A 19,576-nucleotide genomic window follows, 5' to 3' on the forward strand; every position below is an offset into this window, starting at 1 on the left:
GGAGATTTGGTTCGGGAGAAGGGGGTGTAGTTTGCATAATGGTAGGGCTAAAATTGAGAGTGATAAGGACATTCCCCTATTATTGGAAGCACCTGAGAGTGATGGTTATTACCATATTTACATTGTACATCCACATGAAAAAGGGGAGTCTGTAAATAATGGGGTATATGGAGGTGGTGTTGGTTTCTATAGTGACATTGCAAATACTACTATTGGTAGTAGTTCAATGAGGGATAGTGGGGGTATAAACAATGCAATGGGGGTCCACATGACAACTCAGCAAGCATCTTTGTGGATTAAACACTAGATATGAGAATAGTGGTTCAACTCATAACACCACAAAATCCTTCAGCCAAACTACATACATCAGCTTCCATACCAGATGAACAACCTCTTATGAGACTTCAAACAGCGTCAAAAAACACTACAACCCAGCCTAAAACATCAACTTCCACACCCCAACAACCACATATCAGAATACTACCATCACCACAAAGATCTAAGCTGCCTATAATTTTTGCCTCCGAAAAACCCATCTGCAGGCCACAAATCAGTGAAGTTGAGCTAACTAAGGAGGTAATTGAGGTGCATGATAGTGAGGGTGATGATTTTGAAGAATATAGGACAACCAATGATTTGGGCGAGGATGAGGAGATAGTTCATAGTGATGGGGAGGTTGGTAGTGTATTAGGGTCAGATGATGAAGGACCTTTGTACCCTGAATTCAACCCAGATGTGGATTTCAAGGGTAAGGTGGAGCTCACTAAAGGATTGAAATTCCCTTCAAACACAATTTTCAGAAAAGCCTTAACCCACTATACCATTGATCATGGCTTTGACTACTACTACTTACACAACAATAACACTAGAGTTTCAGCTTATTCTGCAAAGAGGTGTAAGTGTCCTTGGAAGAAAGCAAGGATTTTGAGATGCAAGTGCATGACTCCAAGGAAGTGCAAATTTAGGGTACATTGTAGGAAGTTGAAGGGGGAGGAAACTTGGCAAATAATAAGCTTGAGGTTGAAGCATCTTTGTGGGTGGCAACATAAGAACTCCAAGATCACATCATAGTACCTAACTGAGAGGTACCTTGAAGATTGGAAGGATGACCCTACTTGGAAGCTGAAAGCCTTTATAAAAAGAGCAAGAAGGGAATGCAAGTGTGAATTAGGGTATTATAAGGCTTACTATGCTAGAGAGAGGGCTTTAAAAATGATATTTGGAGATGCAGTTGTGGAGTATGAGATAGTATGGGATTATGCTGCTGCAATAAGGAAGTATAACCCAGGTACACTGCTGTGGGTGAAAGTGGAGGGAGTTGAAAACCCATTCCCTCTGGTTCAGAGGTTATATGTGTGTTTGGCAGCTTGTAAGGCTGGGTTTGTTGCTAGATGTAGGCCCATCATTGGTGTGGATGGAGCCCATTTGATAGGAGCATATCCTGTAATCCTTTTGACAACTTTTGGCAGATTCAATCACTTGGGTTCAGGAACAAGATGAATTGACATATATGTCTGATAGACAAAAAGTAATGCAACCCTAAACTTGGGTGTTTTTCAATTACTTTCTGAAGCATGTGCTAATAACTAACTGCAATTAATGTGTTTGTATGTGCAAGGTATTATTGGATGCATTCAAGATTGTGATGCTCAATGCTGAAACAAGATACTGTTGCAGACACATATGGAGCAACGTCAAGAATAAGTTCCTTGGCGTGGTGTACAAGGAAACACTTCTGGAAGGCAGCTAGATCTTCTACTAAGGTAAACTTCTTAAACTTAAGTATATGTGTTACAAACTCAGTGCTTAGATGCTAATGTTTTCACTATCACATCATCATTTCAACCAACACATGGAAAAAATAAAGTGTATAAATGTGGAAGCCTTCAATTATCTTCAAGCTATTCTAGCATCCCATTGGTCCAGGCATGCATTGAGTACTGCTTCCAAATCTGGAATGCTTCTCAATAATTGTTGTGAGAGCTTCAACAGTGTATTGAGAGAGGCAAGGACTAAGCCAATTCTACAACTCATGGAATGGATCCGTAGATATGTTATGGGTAGGTTTTTCTCAAAAAGGAGGGGTTAAAAAGTTTTAGTGGTGTCATCATGCCATCAGTAGTGAAGATGGTGGAGTGAGGCTTGCAAGAAGCAACACACATGAAGATTAGTGAAGCAAATTTGCGTGAATTTAAGGTTGACCATGAGGATGATACATATGTGGTTAATTTGGAGCAACAAGAGTGCACTTGTTTCAGGTGGCAACTCATGGGCATACCATGTTGGCATGCCTTGGCATGTATGCAGAAGAGGAGATTGAACTATGAGGAGTACTTCATACACCCTGCATATCATGTTCAAACATATTCAAAGGCCTATGCTCCTAGCTTTAGAGCCATGCCATGACAACAACAGTGGGATGTAATACCTCATCCTAAACCTTTGCCTCCACCACACAGGTGGCTACCTGGGTGGCCATCAAAGCACAAGAGAAGAAAGGAAATAGGTGAGGATGAAGAAAGAAATGTGAAAAGGGCAAAGAAGCAGAAACATTGTAGTAGATGTGGTGGGCTAGGTCACAATGTTGTGAAGTGGAAGAATCCACCTTTGGACAAGTCTGATGTCCCAAAGAAGATGGTTGGGAGGCCTAATTCCACCACTAATGCTTGTTCAAGAAATGTTGGTGGTAGCAATGAGGGTGCCTCAACTTCAGCTAATGCTTCTCAAACTGCCAGGGCAACAAGGACTGCTGGTTCAAGAAATGCACCTAATGCTGCTGTTTCAAGAAACTCAGGTGGTAGAACAGATGCCCATGGTCCCTCCACTTCAGGTGCCAAGAAGGACAAAAGGAAGAAGGGAGCAACAACAAAAAAGAACACTGCCAGAGGATGGAGGGAACAGCTAAATGAGCAAGTCAATGCATCTCAACACTCAATTTCATGTTCTGCCCCTGTGGATGCTTCTCAGACTTGAAACGACAGTACTTATTAGCTTGCCTAGGAATTTTGTGTTGGATTATTAATTAGTTAAAACTAGTTGACTGTTGGTTTTTGGAACTAATAGTAGTTCATACTCTTTGTTTTTGGAACTAATGTTCGTTCAATGATGGTTTTTGGAACTAATGTAACTTCAAATGAATGATTTGCTTCTAATGCTTATATATTGGTTTTTGTTGCAACCTTTGTTTTGTGGTTGGAACTTGATTTTCACAAAATGTTAGTTCAATAATGATGATGAAATTACACTGACATGTTAGGGAAAAAAAACACAGTCTTTTCGTTCCATAGAAGGACCATGACATTTGGTCAATATTACATAGCACAGCCACACAAACACTTTCACAAACATGAAACTCACAATTACATAAAGTAAAACACAAATGGAAACCATTTTACAACCTACAGTTTCATTCCTAGCAAAAGATTCTTTCTTCCTCATTAATGGCTTCTTCCTCAGCTTCTCAAGGTCATGATTTAGCCTATTCTTTTCATGCTCCACACAAACCAGCCTTGCCTTGATGATGATGTTATCAGTGGCTAACCTATGCTTCTCTGCAACAAGCACATACATGACTTCTCTTTGCCAATCAGTTTGGCCCTCATCAACCCACTCAAACGTTTTACACCTCCTTTGACCTGTTTCATGGTTGTAAAATTTGCAAGCTCTAAACTTTCTGCCTGGGTTATCATGAGTCCATGATGTCCTTGTTGCAACTGCAAATCCACAACCGCATTTCACCATAACACTACAAAAAAGAAAAAAACAGATTAAGTTCAAAGGAATGTCCTTATTCAATTGATAAGGTAAGCCCTAATTCAATTGAAAAGATAACCCTAAATGTTATGAACAAGGAGAAATTAATTGAGATGAAAAATCATAAACTTACCAATTGAAGAACCCTAAAATAAAGCAAATCAGATTTAGGGATTTTGTTTGGGGAATTTTTGAATTTGGGGTTGATGAGGAAGAGAGAGAAGAAGTAGTTATATAAGGGTGGTTATAAGAATGAAATTGGAGGGAAATTTAATACCAAGTAGAATAAAAGATAGGGAGGGGGGTAAAAAAAAGTCAAGGCTCGAAAATCCCAGTCAATGCCGGAAAATAGGCATCAGGTCTGATCTTACGAAAAAATTGAGTTTAAAGGTTGTTTTTCAGAAAATAAATTTTATAAGGTTGTTTCTCACAAAATGACACTTTTAAAAGGTTTGTTATGACAAAACACTCTTTTAAATATTTATTTTTAAAAATATAACTAATAATGTGTAAACAATTACTAATAACAAAAAACTATAATTGCTAAAACTTTAGAAATACTTCCTCCGTTTCTTTTTAGATGTTACATTTTCTATTTTATGAAGTTTTAAATTAGATGTTACACTTTTATTTTGGGTAATAACTTCTCTCTATGTCACTCCTATCACATTTTCACATGGGACCCTTTTGTTTTCCATTCACTCTATCTCTCTCCTCTCCAAAACTTACCTAGAAGTCCGTGATATGAAAAGTATAACATCTTAATAAAAAACGGAGGAAGTGTACCATAACTATAACTAATAACAAATTTAACTAGTTACCCATAACCAAAAACTATCTACTTGAAAACGATAGCTAATTAACAGAAAACTATAACTACTTACCTAAAACATATGGTAGAACGAAATATGTAACTATTTACTTATATAAACCATAACTTATAATAAGTGATACATTAGAATTTTTACCCGTTGAGAGGGAAACAATGAGCTTTTAAAATTAAGATTATACTTATTTTTACTAGAAAGGAATTAAGAATATATTTACTTGACTTTGATGCAACAATATCGTTGTTTAAGCGGGATAAACTAAACTAAGTATCATCAAACTTCCATCATCAAGATTGAAAAAAGACGCAAAAAAGTACGTTAGGTGAAAGTTTCAAATGTTGAAAAAAAAGGAAAGAAAGAAAAAGAAAGAGATGCAAGCTTTAGAGAGTATTGGGAATTGGGTGGTGGAGAGAATAATGGCAGTACAAAGGATAGAAAAATGGGAGGGGTAAAAGAGAGAGAAATGAGAGTTGGTAGAGGAGAGGGGCATTGGAGAGAAAAATAAGCGTTGACAGAATAAAGAGAAAATATAAATTGAGGGAAAAAATGATGATTTTACTAACATAACTAATAGGTACAAGCATTGTTGTTAAAATCCTGATCCGCATTTTACGATACTACGATTCTACGATCCGGAAGGACCTCGCTGATCCCGATCCTACGTAGGAAGTTACCTTGTATGATCTTTCAATCCTATCCAACCTCAAAAAATCACATGGTCGGATCTTAATACGATTCGATTCTACCATAAAAAAATCATAAAGTAATTTCACATATTATATTTTTTCATTTAGATTTTGCTTGCATGTTATTTCTAACATGAATTTTTGATCATATTCTAGCATAATTATCTCTATTTTACGGAATTGTAGGATTTTACGATCATACGATCAGATCCCACCGCTTCGATCCTACTAATCCCTATGATCCAAAGTAGGATAGATCCCGATCCTGAGAACATTGGGTATAAGCGATTAACTAATTACATTGTTAGCATTATATCAGTGGGTCTCACATTAACAATAATGTGAGACTGTCTTTTTCAAGAATATCTGTAAAAAAAAAAAGTTAAAGCTTTCGTATTTTTTTTTTTCCCTTTATATTCATAATAAATAGAGTAAAAAGGAAAGATAAATACGACTTGAGATGAGTCTTCCAAGTTGACGAGCTGGAAGGCCGCCTATATAGAAAATAATAAAATTAGAACTAACAATAGAAAGTCCAAGTCAACAATTACACGTGTAAATATCCTAAACAATGGGATTTGAACTCACAGATCCTATCCAACCCTATTTCAGGCATTCACACATTAGAAACTTGTAACTCCCACTTTTAACGTCATTTGGATTAACCTTATTTTCCTCTCTCCTCCTACCCCAATCACACCCTCGCCTCTATAAATACACCACTTACAAGTCTCTGTTCAACTCCACATATAGTCTCACACAACACATTATCACAGAACTTTACACATCTCAAACAAACTCCAAATACAAGACACTTAAAGCAATGGCAGGCGGAGGGCTTGCAGCGCCGGTAAACGGCGCCGGAGGAGTTGTTTTTGAGGCGAAGATTACGCCGATTGTCATCATTTCTTGTATCATGGCTGCCACTGGTGGCCTCATGTTTGGCTATGACGTCGGTATTTCAGGTTTGTTTTCTTTATTTATCTGGCCGTGGTGTTTGCATAACTTATATTCACCTTCGACCCTAGAGCTCGTAGGATCGAGTATCATTCCTTGGTCAGAGAAGGAATCCCCAAATTTTTTCCTATTTGCAAGGACTCCAACTTTACGTTAATAAGATAATTTATAAATTATGTTTTATTTTTAAGATTTTTTATTTATATTTTTATATCATTATTAAAAGGTAAACGAGATATGCGTTGTTTGCTAATAACCTTCAAACCTTTCAGTTTCATGCATAATTATTGATGATACTAATACTATATGGTTTTTGTTGGAATGTTACTAGAAAAAAAATGGGAAAAGCTAAATGCAGCCCTTAGGGCTGCATATAAGAACCTATAAATGGAAATTATTTTGTAAAACAAGCATTAATGATCTTGATAAATGCATGCTTTTTGTCATAAATAACCAACTTTATACTAGTTTAGGAAATGTATTTAATGCTTATATGCAGCCCTAAGGGCTGCATTTAGCATTACCCAAAAAAATATATAGAGTAATTTTTTTATATTTTTCTTTTGTTTTCCATCTTTTAGTATATTGAAAAGGTATGTAAACAAGGGATTTTGTTAAAGTTCACACCTTTCTTTGTATTTTAACATATATGGTATGATTGCATTCCTTGATTGGACTTCCCAGTTCCCAGTATAAATGACTCTATTTATGTTGGAATTTTTTTTTTTTTAAAGAGTAACTTTTCCCCCGTTTTAAATAGGGCTGTTTTGTAAAATTAATTGTAAGATTAAGAGTAGCAAAATCAATCTTTTTGCTCGTTTACCCATTTGGCAAGAAAAAATAGTAAAATCAATTTTTCTTTTTGAAAATATATGAAAAGAGAAATACATAAATTAAAGAGTTGTTTTCAGTCTAACAGTACAAGATATTTTCTCTCTTGCTAATGATATATATGAAAATAATTTTGGAAGACTAAATTTTTGGAAAAAGATGTTGATTACTGGTTCGTCCATGTACAACATTAGGCAAATTTTTTATTTATGAAAGAATTTTTCAATAAAATTTATAGTCCAGTCACTTAACTAATTTCAATATACACTTTAGGCTTTAGATAGTACTGGATGCATCAATGTAATGAGACCTTAAAATTATCTCTAGTCTTGTTGAACTTTTTTCCACTTTACAATAAAAACGGTAAGTGTATGATACTCTAAATACATATATTTATACATTCTCTATTATATAAGACAACACATGCAAGACACCAAAAAATAAAAAAAGAATAAAAGAAAAAAAAAGGAGATAACTAACCGTTTCATTTGAATGAAAAAAAAGGGAAAAATTGGATATTTAAACTGAAATATCAATTTTTTAAGAATACAAAATGTAAATACAGTATTCTCATCCAATTAATTTATTTTTCTACTTAATATGTTATCACACGTTATTAAATACATTGCATACATGTAAAGCTAGTATTACATAATAATAATAAGGTCTAGAAGGAAAATCACAAGTCAAGTAAGAAATCACCAATAATATGACATTGAAAATTATGGATACACCTTTGTTAAGTACGTACAAAATCCCACACATGGTAGGGGCACTTTTGTCATTGAAAAAAAAGTTGAACGACCATGATGTCTCCCAAATGAAGATTTTGCAAGACTCTTAATCCAACGGGTTTTCTAGGCACCAAAATCGGCAAAAGTTTTTGTTTTATTTGTTAGGATGTGAAAGAGTGTTACAGAATTAGAATCTAATATGTGACTTGTCTTTGCTCACCTACTACAAATCAGCTAGATGCAGGATAATATCTTTCGTCAAAATATTAAATTAGTTGCCTGATCATTCGGAAATTGAATTCCAGTATAAGCAATTAGTAGTATTTTCTTTTTTCTCTTTTCAAGTCATTTTTCCATATCAGTAGTCATGACTCATGTGTATTTACAGCAAACATGAACAGTAATAATTTGCAAAGACGTGCAATTTTTGTCAATATGACAAAATCTGTAATTTCCAATATAAGATCTTTCACATGTTTAGGTTGGAATTAACTACATATGATGAGATTTTATAAATTACGTATAATCTTTTACCCTTAAATTATGTTGGATTAGGAAAATATTGTCAAGTGTAAAATTGAAAGTTGCCTGTTCACATGCTTTTTAACGTCTTCTTTATTTGTTATAACTTAATAATAAGTGAACGATCGACAACGGTAGTAAATCAAAACTATGACCTGTGCCATTTGATTAGTTCACTTAAGAACAAGTGTGGCTTTTTTTTTTTATGTATGGTGCAAACTACGGGCGTGTTCGGCGACAGCTTTTCGAGTAGCTTTTAGTGTTTTGACTTAGTCAAAACACTAATTGTGTGTTTGGCATGCCAGAGGTTGAAGTAGTGGTTAGTGTTTCAAGTAGCTTTTTGCCAGCTTTTCATGAACGCTACAAAATATGACGTTCAAGATACCAAGATAGCGTTCCAAGTTTTTTTTTTTCAGTTTTTTAAGGAAAAAAATACCCTGAATATATCATAAAAAATTTCACTTTTTATGGATTAATTTGGGAATACCAATAAATCGCACAAGTATTTTCCAAAATATAATGAATTTCTGGAAACATATCTTTGGTGCTATTTCTTCTTCACTTTTCCTGAAATATCATCTGGTATGAAAAGATCTTTCAAAATAATAAAAAAAAAAACTCGTATGAAATGAAAGATACATCCGAAAAATACCATCATCTTCGAAATTTGACCACTTTATACTCATATTAGAGGAAAAATGTGAATCCTAGAAAGATTAACCACAAAAGGACATGTTTGGGGGAAAAAGAAGAAGAAGCACAGAACAATGAAAACGAAGAAGATGATCTGAAATGTTTGAGAGTTAAATGAAGGAAAGAGAAAAAAAATTGACCACTTTATACTCATATTAGAGGAAAAATGTGAATCCTAGAAAGATTAACCACAAAAGGACATGTTTGGGGAAAAAGAATGGAAAAAAAAAGAAGAAGAAGCACAGAACAATGAAAAGGAAGAAGATGATCTGAAATGTTTGAGAGTTAAGTGAAGGAAAGAGAAAAAAAATTTTGAGAACCCAGATCTGAAATTAGAAGAGAGAGAATTCAGAAAGTTCCATCTTCAAGCATGAAATCTCCAGAGAATTCCAACAAGTATAGCTAGTTGATTTTTATTGGAAGTAATATGAGAGATGAAATAGAAGTACAAGTATTAAATGGAGTGGGATCTAGTTAAAAAGACAAAACTATACATAAACAAATTTAAGGACATCATAGTAAAAGAAAAATAATGCATTGTGTTCATATATTGAAATTTAATTTAACCATAAAATAATCAATAATAATTAATCATATAATATATTATAATTAAAAAATATGTTATTTTTTATGATATATAAGCATAACAGCTACTTTTACCGAACACTTATATTGTAAACAACTACTTTCACAGCTAAGAGCTAACAGCTACGAGCCGACAGCTAACAACCACCCGAACAGCTAACAGCTACTCCAACAGCCAACAGCTACCCAACAGCTACTTTTGCCGAACAGGCCCTACTAAGGACAAGTAAAGGATATTTTCTTCTTGAACTTCTCAAACTTTCTTACTAAGGTCTAAAAGCTTCAATTCATGAATCATTTGTACGTAGTGGACAAGCTCATGTGAAAAGGCAAAGCGCTTATTATAGTTTATTCAAAAACTTGAAATTATAATTGATATAGTTCTGTGGTAGTTGGAATCGTTGATCAATTTTTTTTTATTAATGTCTTTTTGCAACTTTTTATATTTAACATTGCTTCACAATGCCTAAACATGATGGCTCGTACACACATTATTCATGTACCACATTGAATTTCTATTTTTAATTATTGATTTGTAAAAATTATAATCAGGGATAATTTAAGAATATACATTGATATCAATTCAATAATAAATTATATCACAACTTTGTTTCAATATAATAATAATGAAATCTGATCCGTCTATAATGTCAGGAGGAGTGACATCAATGGACCCATTTTTGAAGAAATTTTTTCCAGTGGTGTTCCGAAAAAAGAATTTACCGAATGCAAACCAGAGTAACTACTGTGAATATGACAATGAAGGGCTCCAATTGTTCACATCATCTTTATACCTTGCTGCATTGGTTGCAACATTCTTTGCATCGTATACAACCAGACAATTGGGAAGGAGGCTAACTATGTTGATTGCTGGAGTATTTTTCATTGTTGGTGTCGCACTTAATGCGGCTGCTCAAGATCTTGCTATGCTTATTGTTGGCAGGCTTTTGCTTGGTTGCGGTGTTGGCTTTGCCAATCAGGTACCTTTTTTTACTATTCATGGTATTTGGATTTTATTTTTACTGTTGGCACTTTTTTGAATTAGGTTGATTGTTTCTACCACTTTGTCATTTGTTTTTATATAAAAAAAATTATCGACGGCTAAATGTGAAATACAAATATGGTACATCAATTTTTATTTAAGTTATTTAGTCATTGTCTTTTTATAAATAAGTGGATTCTGTTACTTATTAAAAAAAAAACATATAATTGTATAAAAGAGTAAAAAAACAAATCAATGACATTATTGGGGACAAATTGATTATGATGTTTTAGACTCGGGCATCAACTAGCTTGGTATCAAAAAAATCTATAAAAAAAGCTTTTGCATATTTAAAATATGAATATTATTTGTTTGAAAATTAAATTAGTCTACTTTGGTGGACTTAGCTTGAAGAATACAACTACAGAACAACTTAAAATCTAGCAAGTGGTTTCTCAAAGCCACAAACTTCTAATTCACATTGTTGGACATGAAATTCGTCAATATCTGCATGATTGTATATTTTTTCCTGATGAATTTCATAAGGGATTATTGAGACATAAATTTTAATTACAGAAGGCCAAATGTAAATCTATATTTCAAAGTTAGTTGACAATCCCAATATTGCCAACTCACCGTATTGATAAAAAATATATACGACATCCTTTACTTTGTTCACTTAACAAGTACTCCCTAAGTCTTAGGAAAAACAACTCTTTAGCAATATAGCATGAAGTAGACCTTAAATTTAACATCAATTACACAAGTCTTAGGAGAACTAAGTTGATAATCAATCATCAATTAGTCAAATATAAAGTAAGAAAATTGGAGTTCCAAATCACTCCATAGTAAATAATTTACATAGTTAAATATCTTCATAATTAAAAATCTTGTCTAAAAAATTTAGGGAAAAACAACTAAAAATTACCAAGATAAAAAATGTGGAAAAAACATTATCTACCCAGTGGGTCAACAACCCATTACTAATAGAAATAAATAAATAGTGGGATCTAACTCATCAGTTTTAATAGTTTTTTAATACTCTATTTCTAATGGAGCATTGACCCAAAAATGTTGGATCAGAATGAAAAAAAACCAACCAGGTGCTATCACTTGCTAAAATCAGATTGGGTGATTAGTTATTTACTGGTCCCATACAATTAATCTTTGTTAGTGCATTGACCGACACGGCGACACCATTAAGAATGACCAATTTACGACACCATAGATCAAAATCCATGAACGACCGTTGCGTTATATGACTTGTCTTTTTCATGACAATTTTTTCATCCCGCTTTACAAAACCTTGAATATAATAACTTCGACTTTGACATATATGTACATGTGATCTACACTTTTAGCTGTATTTCTTTCTTATAAAAAAGTTATTGTCGTCAAGATTAATTTTAGAGCATCATATCATGTGAATTAGATTTTATATACAGTCATCCTCTATCCTTTAAATTAGTCGATCTAGTGGGACCAATTCATCCGATTTCTTTGCACCTTCGTCATGCTTGAATTAAATCAAATATGTCTTACTGTCTGCTTTATAATTGGAACTTTGTGGACATCTTTGCTAAGATTATACTTTTAGTTCCACTTTAAGACCTTTTTCCCTTTCATATGTGAATTTTATTCACATGTAAGTTGATGGAAATTGCTTTTTCAATCCTTCTTATCCATTATCTATGTTTACTTTGTACATTTGATTATAGTTTATATCTTATAAAATGACCTGGAATTTTAACTTTGGTGTATATTATTATGTCATTGACATGACCTCTTTTCTCAAAACACTAATATACAAAAATTACGTTCAAAGTAAAAGTTAATTGTATTAACAGGTTTCATATATGCACAATAAGTGTTAAATGTATTTTCTAAGACCAAATTACAACAAAATCATGGGTCAATTGTGTCATTAATAATTAGTCAATACTTAACAGTTTACTTTTTAGGAGGTTATATGCAGCACCAAATAGATGATAAAAAAACTAGATATTAATTATTTTTAATTCTTGTTGTCCCTTTTTGATATCTAACACTAAATATAATTAATTTCGGGGTGTTTCTAGTAGTTTTGATTGGTGTTAATCTTATCCTAAGTGAATAGTAGTGGATCAAAATTTCTTTTGTTAGTTGATTGTGACAATATTGTCCGAAATAATATACATGCCTTTATATGTTCGAATTATACTTTTCTATTAATATATGTGTGTGTGTCTTAACTAGTGTACATGTGTTTTAATATTTATTTTTAAATGAATAATAGGCGGTTCCCGTGTTTCTATCAGAGATAGCACCAACCCAAATTCGAGGAGGCCTGAATATCTTATTTCAGCTTAACATCACCATCGGTATTCTTTTTGCCAACCTGGTCAATTATGGCACCAATAAGTAAGCTCTTTTTCTTTTAAAGTATATTCATATTAGTATTATGTTCTAATAATGTTTACTTAAGATTGGTTACAATTTGGTTCTCATGAAACAATATTCTTTAAGAGAAGGAAAGTTAAAACATACCACCTCACAAATAATTTCCCCATCTACTGATATAATGCCACTCATGTACTATTTCATATGATACCGATCATCACTTTGTCTAGTGGAACGGTATAAGTTTTTATCTGGTATATGTTTTTATCTCGTAAACATTATGTTGTGTGATCAATTATAAAACCTTATTAATGGCAATATAAAGATCGGGATTCCTCTTACTCTCCTCTTGTCAACAAGATTGTCTATATACGTAACTCGACTATATTAATATGTGTGAAAGTTCTAATTTAGTAGAATGCGTTTTTTCACCCACCTTACTTCTGCATATGCTAACGAATAATTTTATGTGGCCAACTAATAATTTTCTATCATATGGCATGTAGCTTGTTAGGTTTGACTGCGTGCGCGCAAAAAGTGAATTTTTTAATGGAGTAATAACGCATAACTGTCCCTAATAATTATGAATGTTAAATTAATATGGTCCTCCCCTCCTTCATTTCGTTAAAGCAACGGTATCGAGTTATTTTATAACTCTAGAGGATCCAAACACGATTGGATGAAATTGATGAGTGGTTCAAACGAATTTTAAATGATGCAAATTTCAGATAAATCTAAACAGTTGAATTGAGATGGTTAATGATTATCATAGCACCTCTCTTTTTAATTGTTATACATTTTTTTGCCATTTCTATTTAACATTTTCACTCTTTTCATATATATGATAACTAATCACTTTAAGTTTTTTATATTTTTCTATCTCGTCATACATTTTCCTATCTGATATACGTTATCATCCATTTTATTAATCCACCCAAAACCTTCTTATCTATTCTTTTTCTCTCTCCTACAATACAATATTTTAATGCTTACTTTACATTTTCCAAAATTAATTATTCTTTGGTTATACTTGTTTGCTGGTTTTTGCAAAATTTCCTATTGATTACAAGAGATTTAAACTTGTAGCTTATAACAATCTTGGCTTATGAAAGTGTTAAACTTGATGCAGGATGAAAGGGGGAAATGGATGGAGGGTATCATTAGGTTTAGCGGGGATTCCAGCTTGCCTACTCACCTTGGGAGCTCTGATCGTTACGGACACCCCCAACAGTCTTATCGAAAGAGGGCGTTTGGAGGAAGGTAAAGCAGTTCTTAGAAGGATTAGAGGTACTGATAACATTGAGCCTGAATTTTTGGAACTAGTTGAGGCCAGTCGCATGGCTCAGCAAGTGAAGCACCCTTTCAGAAATCTGCTTCAGCGAAGAAATCGCCCTCAGCTTGTCATTTCTGTTGCAATGCAGGTATTTTAATCAGTTTCTACATATACTATTCATGTAAGCTACTCATGTAATTACTAATTAGAGTGGATAAAAGTTTTTCCGACCTAATGATCCCACTTTAGCTAGCTAACACGAAAATTACCAGGCTATCTAATGCCTGATGTTTTCAACCCATTTAATCAAACGAGTTAAGAAGAACCTGACACGGCTTGACTTGTTTGCTAGGCCTGTGTTGTCATTTTTTAAATGAAGCAAGAGGCTCACTTGGATAGAAGTCCACCATTAACTACAATATAAATAGTTTAATACTAATTGGCTGTTTACTATGTCTGGGCAGGTCTTCCAACAATTCACTGGTATCAACGCAATCATGTTCTATGCTCCCGTGTTATTCAACACCTTAGGATTCGGAGCCAATGCGTCCTTATACTCAGCAGTCATAACCGGAGCAGTAAACGTCCTCTCAACTGTTGTCTCTATTTACTCTGTCGACAAGCTTGGACGACGTATTCTTCTCCTCCAGGCTGGAGTTCAAATGTTCTTCTCACAATTGATCATAGCTATAATCCTCGGTCTTAAAGTCAAGGACCACTCAAACTCTCTCTCCCATGGTTATGCCATCTTTGTTGTAATACTAGTATGCACTTTTGTCTCCTCCTTTGCGTGGTCTTGGGGACCGCTTGGTTGGCTCATTCCTTCGGAGATATTTCCTCTGGAAACGCGATCAGCAGGGCAGAGTGTGACCGTTTGTGTTAACATGCTCTTCACCTTTATCATTGGACAAGCTTTCTTGTCCATGCTTTGCAAGTTCAAGTTCGGGATTTTCCTCTTCTTTTCTGGATGGGTGTTGATCATGTCCATTTTTGTCGTATTCTTGATCCCCGAAACTAAAAATGTCCCGATTGAGGAGATGACCGAGCGAGTTTGGAAGAATCATTGGTTATGGAAGAGATATATGGAGGACGATCACCGCTACAGGGATGGAATTGAGGTTAACGCCATCAAAAATGCTCAAAAGAACAACAAAGTTGGAGGACAAAATAATGGGTCTGCTGCAGCTCTATAAACTTTTGGACTCAATACATTTGTTAGTAGTAGTACATTTCTTATACAATTACTTCCAAGTAAATAGGATATCGATAATTGGGGTACATAGGTAGCAAAATTTTGTGCCCTTCCTACTCTTCAATGGGCTAGGATCTTCTACCATGAGTGGACACATTTGTTTTCCTGACATAGTGACATTCTATAAAACATCGAACTGTTTGCAGAAAGCTATAACATTATATTGGATTGAATCTTGGTAAAATTTCTGTTTTTTCTAGGTAACAATTGTTTCTAAACAAAGAAGCAATTTAAATCTACATATCGAGGAATAAAATGTGTATCATAATACTTTCTTATTTTTAATTGCACCATTTGCTTTCCGATACTGTTTATCAACCAACTTTGTTAAGCTATCTCGCATCATTAGGTAAGAAAGAACATAGTCAAGTAGGATTTTGTTAGATTCATCTCAATGCGAAGATTCTAAATATCAAATTTTTATTATTATTTATTTATATGTAATTAGAGATATTAAAGTTTAATAAATCATCTCGATAAATGTGAAAAAACAAATGATACAACTAAAAAACAAGGAAGTATGACTTTTAACTCCGCGAACACTTTTTGTATCCATAGTTTGGCATGTAACTTGGCGAGCACATTTCTTCTCCTCTACTTGGCCTTTTTTTTTTTTGGTAAGTGAGTATTAGTATATATGGAACCAAATAAACCCCTTTACAACCTAGGTTCTCAGAGACAAACAAACACACACCTGCTAAGTTTTGTAACTCAGCAGAGATATTTTCTCACCTTTTGATATATTTGCCCAGCCACTATCACTGACCATTACAGACTACTAGTACTAGGAAAGTAAAGGACAAAAAGCAACAAAGGACTAAGGTATAAATTTTCCTTATTACATGACACCTAAGATGACAAAAAGAGAATATGCCAAAATTGAAAATAGAGATGCTATTTTTCCATTAATACTCCCCCTCAAGCTGGCGTCGTAGGAGGATTAGCACCCAGCTTGTTGACATGAGTGTAGTGCTGCTTGACAAAGAGAGCTTTTGTGAGTATGTCTGCTACTTGGTCATCTAAGGGAACATATTCAGTGTCAATGGTTCCAGCTTTGAGTTGATCTCGAACATAATGACAGTCGATTTCCACATGTTTGGTCTTGGAATGCAATACTGGATTAGTTGCTATGGCCAAGGCAGCTTTATTGTTACATTTAAGCACAGTGGAAGGAAGATTGGTAATGCCAAGATCTTTGAGTGAAGTAGACAACCAAGCTACTTCACAAGTTATAAGAGCCATGGCTCTGTATTCGGCTTCAGCAGATGATCTAGCCACAACTGGTTGTTTTTTTTGTTTTCCAGGAGACCTGGGATGTACCTAAGAAGATACAGTAGCCTGTAGTAGACCTCCTAGTGATGGGGCAACTGGCCCAATCACTATCACAGTATGCTGTGAGGTGTGCAGAGGAGGAAGAGGCAAGAAGAATGCCTTGGGATGTAGAGCCAACCAAGTACATCAAAATTCTTTTGGCTGCTTGGAAGTGGACAGTAGTAGGTTGGTGCATGAACTGTGAGAGAAGTTGCACTGGGAAGGCTATATGACCCTGGTGATAGTTAAGTTAATTAACTTGCCAAGAAGTCTTTGGTAAAGGGAGGGATCAGGGATGGGATTGTCTTTCTCTGGTGTTAATTTCAGGTGAGCATCTAGAGGGAGAAGTAATGGTTTAGAGTTGAGCATGTTATATTCAGTAAGGATGTCTGTAGTGTATTTTTTTTTTTTGAGAGAGAAAGAGGCCAGCTGCAGATCTGTCAACTTCTAACCCTAAAAAATATCTTAGAGAGTATGAGTCTTTCATGTGGAAGACTTGAGAGAGCATTGTTTTCAGGTTGTTGATGTGAGCAAGGTTGTTTCCACATATAAGAAGATCATCCACATAAATGAGTACCACTGTTATGAGAGAAGAAGTGTGATGAACGAATAGGCTATAATTTGATTTGGATTGAAAGAAGCTCAGTTGAAGGAGTGTGGAAGAGAGCTTAGAAAACAACTGTCAGGGGCCTGTTTGAGGCCATAAATAGATTTGTGAAGCTTGCATGCAAGAGTAGGATCTGGTTTCGAAAGCTTAGAAGGATCAGTGAGTGTGGTTAGTCTGCAACCAAAATGAGTGTAACCAGTAGGGAGTTTCATATAGATGTCCTCCAGTAATTCACGATTGAGAAAGGCATTGGTGACATCCATTATTTGGAAGGTCAACCAATTCTCCATGGCAGCAACAACTAGGAGAGTCCTAACTGTGGTCATTTTAGCTACTGGGGCAAATGTCTCAGCATAGTCTTGTCCATATTTTTACTTACACCCAAGGATGACAAGCCTGGATTTATGCCTCTCAATTGTACCATCAGGGTGATACTTTGTTTTAAAAAGCCATTTGCAACCAATGGCATTTTTCCGTTTAGGTAACTTGGTGACAGTCCATGTTCCATTTCTTTCCAAAGCATCAAGCTCAATGTTCATAGCCTTAACCCAGTGGAGATGAGTGACAGCTGATTTAACAGATATAGGATCATTTGTGGGAAGAAGTTTGGTCATGAAGCAGGAAAAGGCAGGGGTTACAATAGTGAAGCCAGATTTGAGATGGGAGTGTGAGAGGTGTATGAGGGGTTACATAATCTTGTAACCAGATTGGGGAAACATGGGTTCTGGTATAGTGTCTTTGAGGAGGTACATGAGGTGGAGTGGTGATAAGGGTAGAGGGATGTGTTTGTGGTGGTGGAGTATGTGGTGAGACAGAAGTAGGAGAAGGAGTTGATGTGTGGGAGGGGGAAGGTAAAGTGGATTTCTGGTGACTAGTATCATCTGGAAGAGTTGGCAGAAGGTCATCAAATATGGTATGTGGTTGGGTAGCTGGGTTTGACGGGGGTATAGGATGCATATAAGCATCAGCAGATGATGAATGGTATGGAAAGATGTTCTCGTGAAAGATTACATCTCTTGATACAAAGTTATGTTTTGTTAGATGGTTTAACAATTTGTATCCTTTTTGAAGTGAGGGATAGCCTAGGAAAACATATGGAACTCGCTCCTTTATGAGCAAACTTATCAGTGGGAAATGATGGGTTTGAGGCAAAGGCTAGGCAACCAAAAACCTTGAGATGGTCATATGCAGGTGGTATTTGGATCAAAGCTTCATAGGGAGTTTTGTTTTCCAGAATGGGAGTGGGTAATCTATTAATGATGTGCACAGCAGCCATAATGCAGTCACCCCAAAACATGAGAGGTAGTCCAGCTTGGAACCTAAGAGACCTTGCTATCTCCAATATATGTCTGTGCTTTCTCTCAACCCTAACATTTTGCTGAGGCCTTTTAACACATGATGTATAATGTAGAATGCCATGCTCAGTGAAGAATTGTTTGCAAGGAGTGTCATCAAATTCCAAGGCATTATTCGACCTTAGGAATTTGATGTGCTTGTTAAAATGAGTTTGGGCATAGTTGATGAAGGTCTGAAACTATGCCAGGGAGTCAGATTTGTGTTCCATTAGAAACCCCCATGTGTTCCTTGTGTGATCGTCAATCAATGTAAGGAAATATCTGTATTTTTCCTTGTAATACACTCTATATGGGTGATAGGCTGTCGTACACCCGTCAAAAATAATTCCTGCATAACCTTTTAACAATGTAGTAGGGTAAGTAGGGTCGAATCCACAGAGAGATGGTCGTTTTAATCTAGTTTATAAGGTATTGAGAGACTAAACAAGATCACAGATATTTGAATTAAAGTTCTAAACTAATCAAACTACGAAAATCAAACTAAAAAGGATCTAGGGTAATGGTTCACCATGTTTATAACTATAATCTATCAAAATATATCAATGGTCAATCAATCAGATATCTAGAGCACAGTTAATCCTTGGTCAGGCATTAACGCTCTCAAATCAACATATGCTAGTACGGTCGCTCAACATAATCAGATTTGCTAATTGTAGGTAAGCCTCTAAAGAGTACTATCTCTCGATCTATGACTCGATATTAACAATATTTAATCAACAAATTGATCAATTGCAAATTATAATATAAACACTAATCAATTAGAAAATAACAATACTAATAAACCACAATAAAATATCAATCAAAATTATAGCATATAAACATGGAT

The 19,576-nt window shown here is 34.8% G+C and overlaps 2 protein-coding genes across 2 annotated transcripts; one reads left to right on the top strand and one right to left on the bottom strand.

Annotated features, from left to right (window-relative positions):
* Positions 1-3,252: 3,252 nt before the first annotated feature.
* On the bottom strand, positions 3,253-3,741 carry LOC125495584 (uncharacterized protein At4g04775-like). The gene has a single exon (XM_048640346.1). The coding sequence runs from the start codon at positions 3,739-3,741 to the stop codon at positions 3,253-3,255; it is 489 nt and encodes a 162-aa protein (XP_048496303.1).
* Positions 3,742-5,920: 2,179 nt separating this feature from the next.
* LOC104884473 (sugar transport protein 13) lies at positions 5,921-15,762 on the top strand. Its single transcript, XM_010669122.4, has 5 exons — positions 5,921-6,234; positions 10,246-10,571; positions 12,849-12,973; positions 14,082-14,373; positions 14,690-15,762. Exons 1-5 carry the CDS (start codon positions 6,093-6,095, stop codon positions 15,416-15,418), a joined length of 1,614 nt encoding a protein of 537 aa, XP_010667424.2. The 5' UTR covers positions 5,921-6,092; the 3' UTR covers positions 15,419-15,762.
* The last annotated feature ends 3,814 nt before the right edge of the window (positions 15,763-19,576 follow it).

The sequence above is a fragment of the Beta vulgaris genome, chromosome 3, assembly GCF_026745355.1.
Source record: "Beta vulgaris subsp. vulgaris cultivar EL10 chromosome 3, EL10.2, whole genome shotgun sequence".
NCBI lineage: Eukaryota > Viridiplantae > Streptophyta > Magnoliopsida > Caryophyllales > Amaranthaceae > Beta > Beta vulgaris.

Excerpts from the sequence above, each read along its gene's own strand:
- LOC125495584 (XM_048640346.1), bottom strand. The coding sequence starts at position 3,741 with ATGGTGAAATGCGGTTGTGGATTTGCAGTTGCAACAAGGACATCATGG.
- LOC104884473 (XM_010669122.4), top strand. The coding sequence starts at position 6,093 with ATGGCAGGCGGAGGGCTTGCAGCGCCGGTAAACGGCGCCGGAGGAGTT. Across the intron at positions 10,572-12,848 it reads GTGTTGGCTTTGCCAATCAG|GCGGTTCCCGTGTTTCTATC; the intron begins GTACCTTTTTTT and ends AATGAATAATAG. Across the intron at positions 14,374-14,689 it reads TCATTTCTGTTGCAATGCAG|GTCTTCCAACAATTCACTGG; the intron begins GTATTTTAATCA and ends ATGTCTGGGCAG.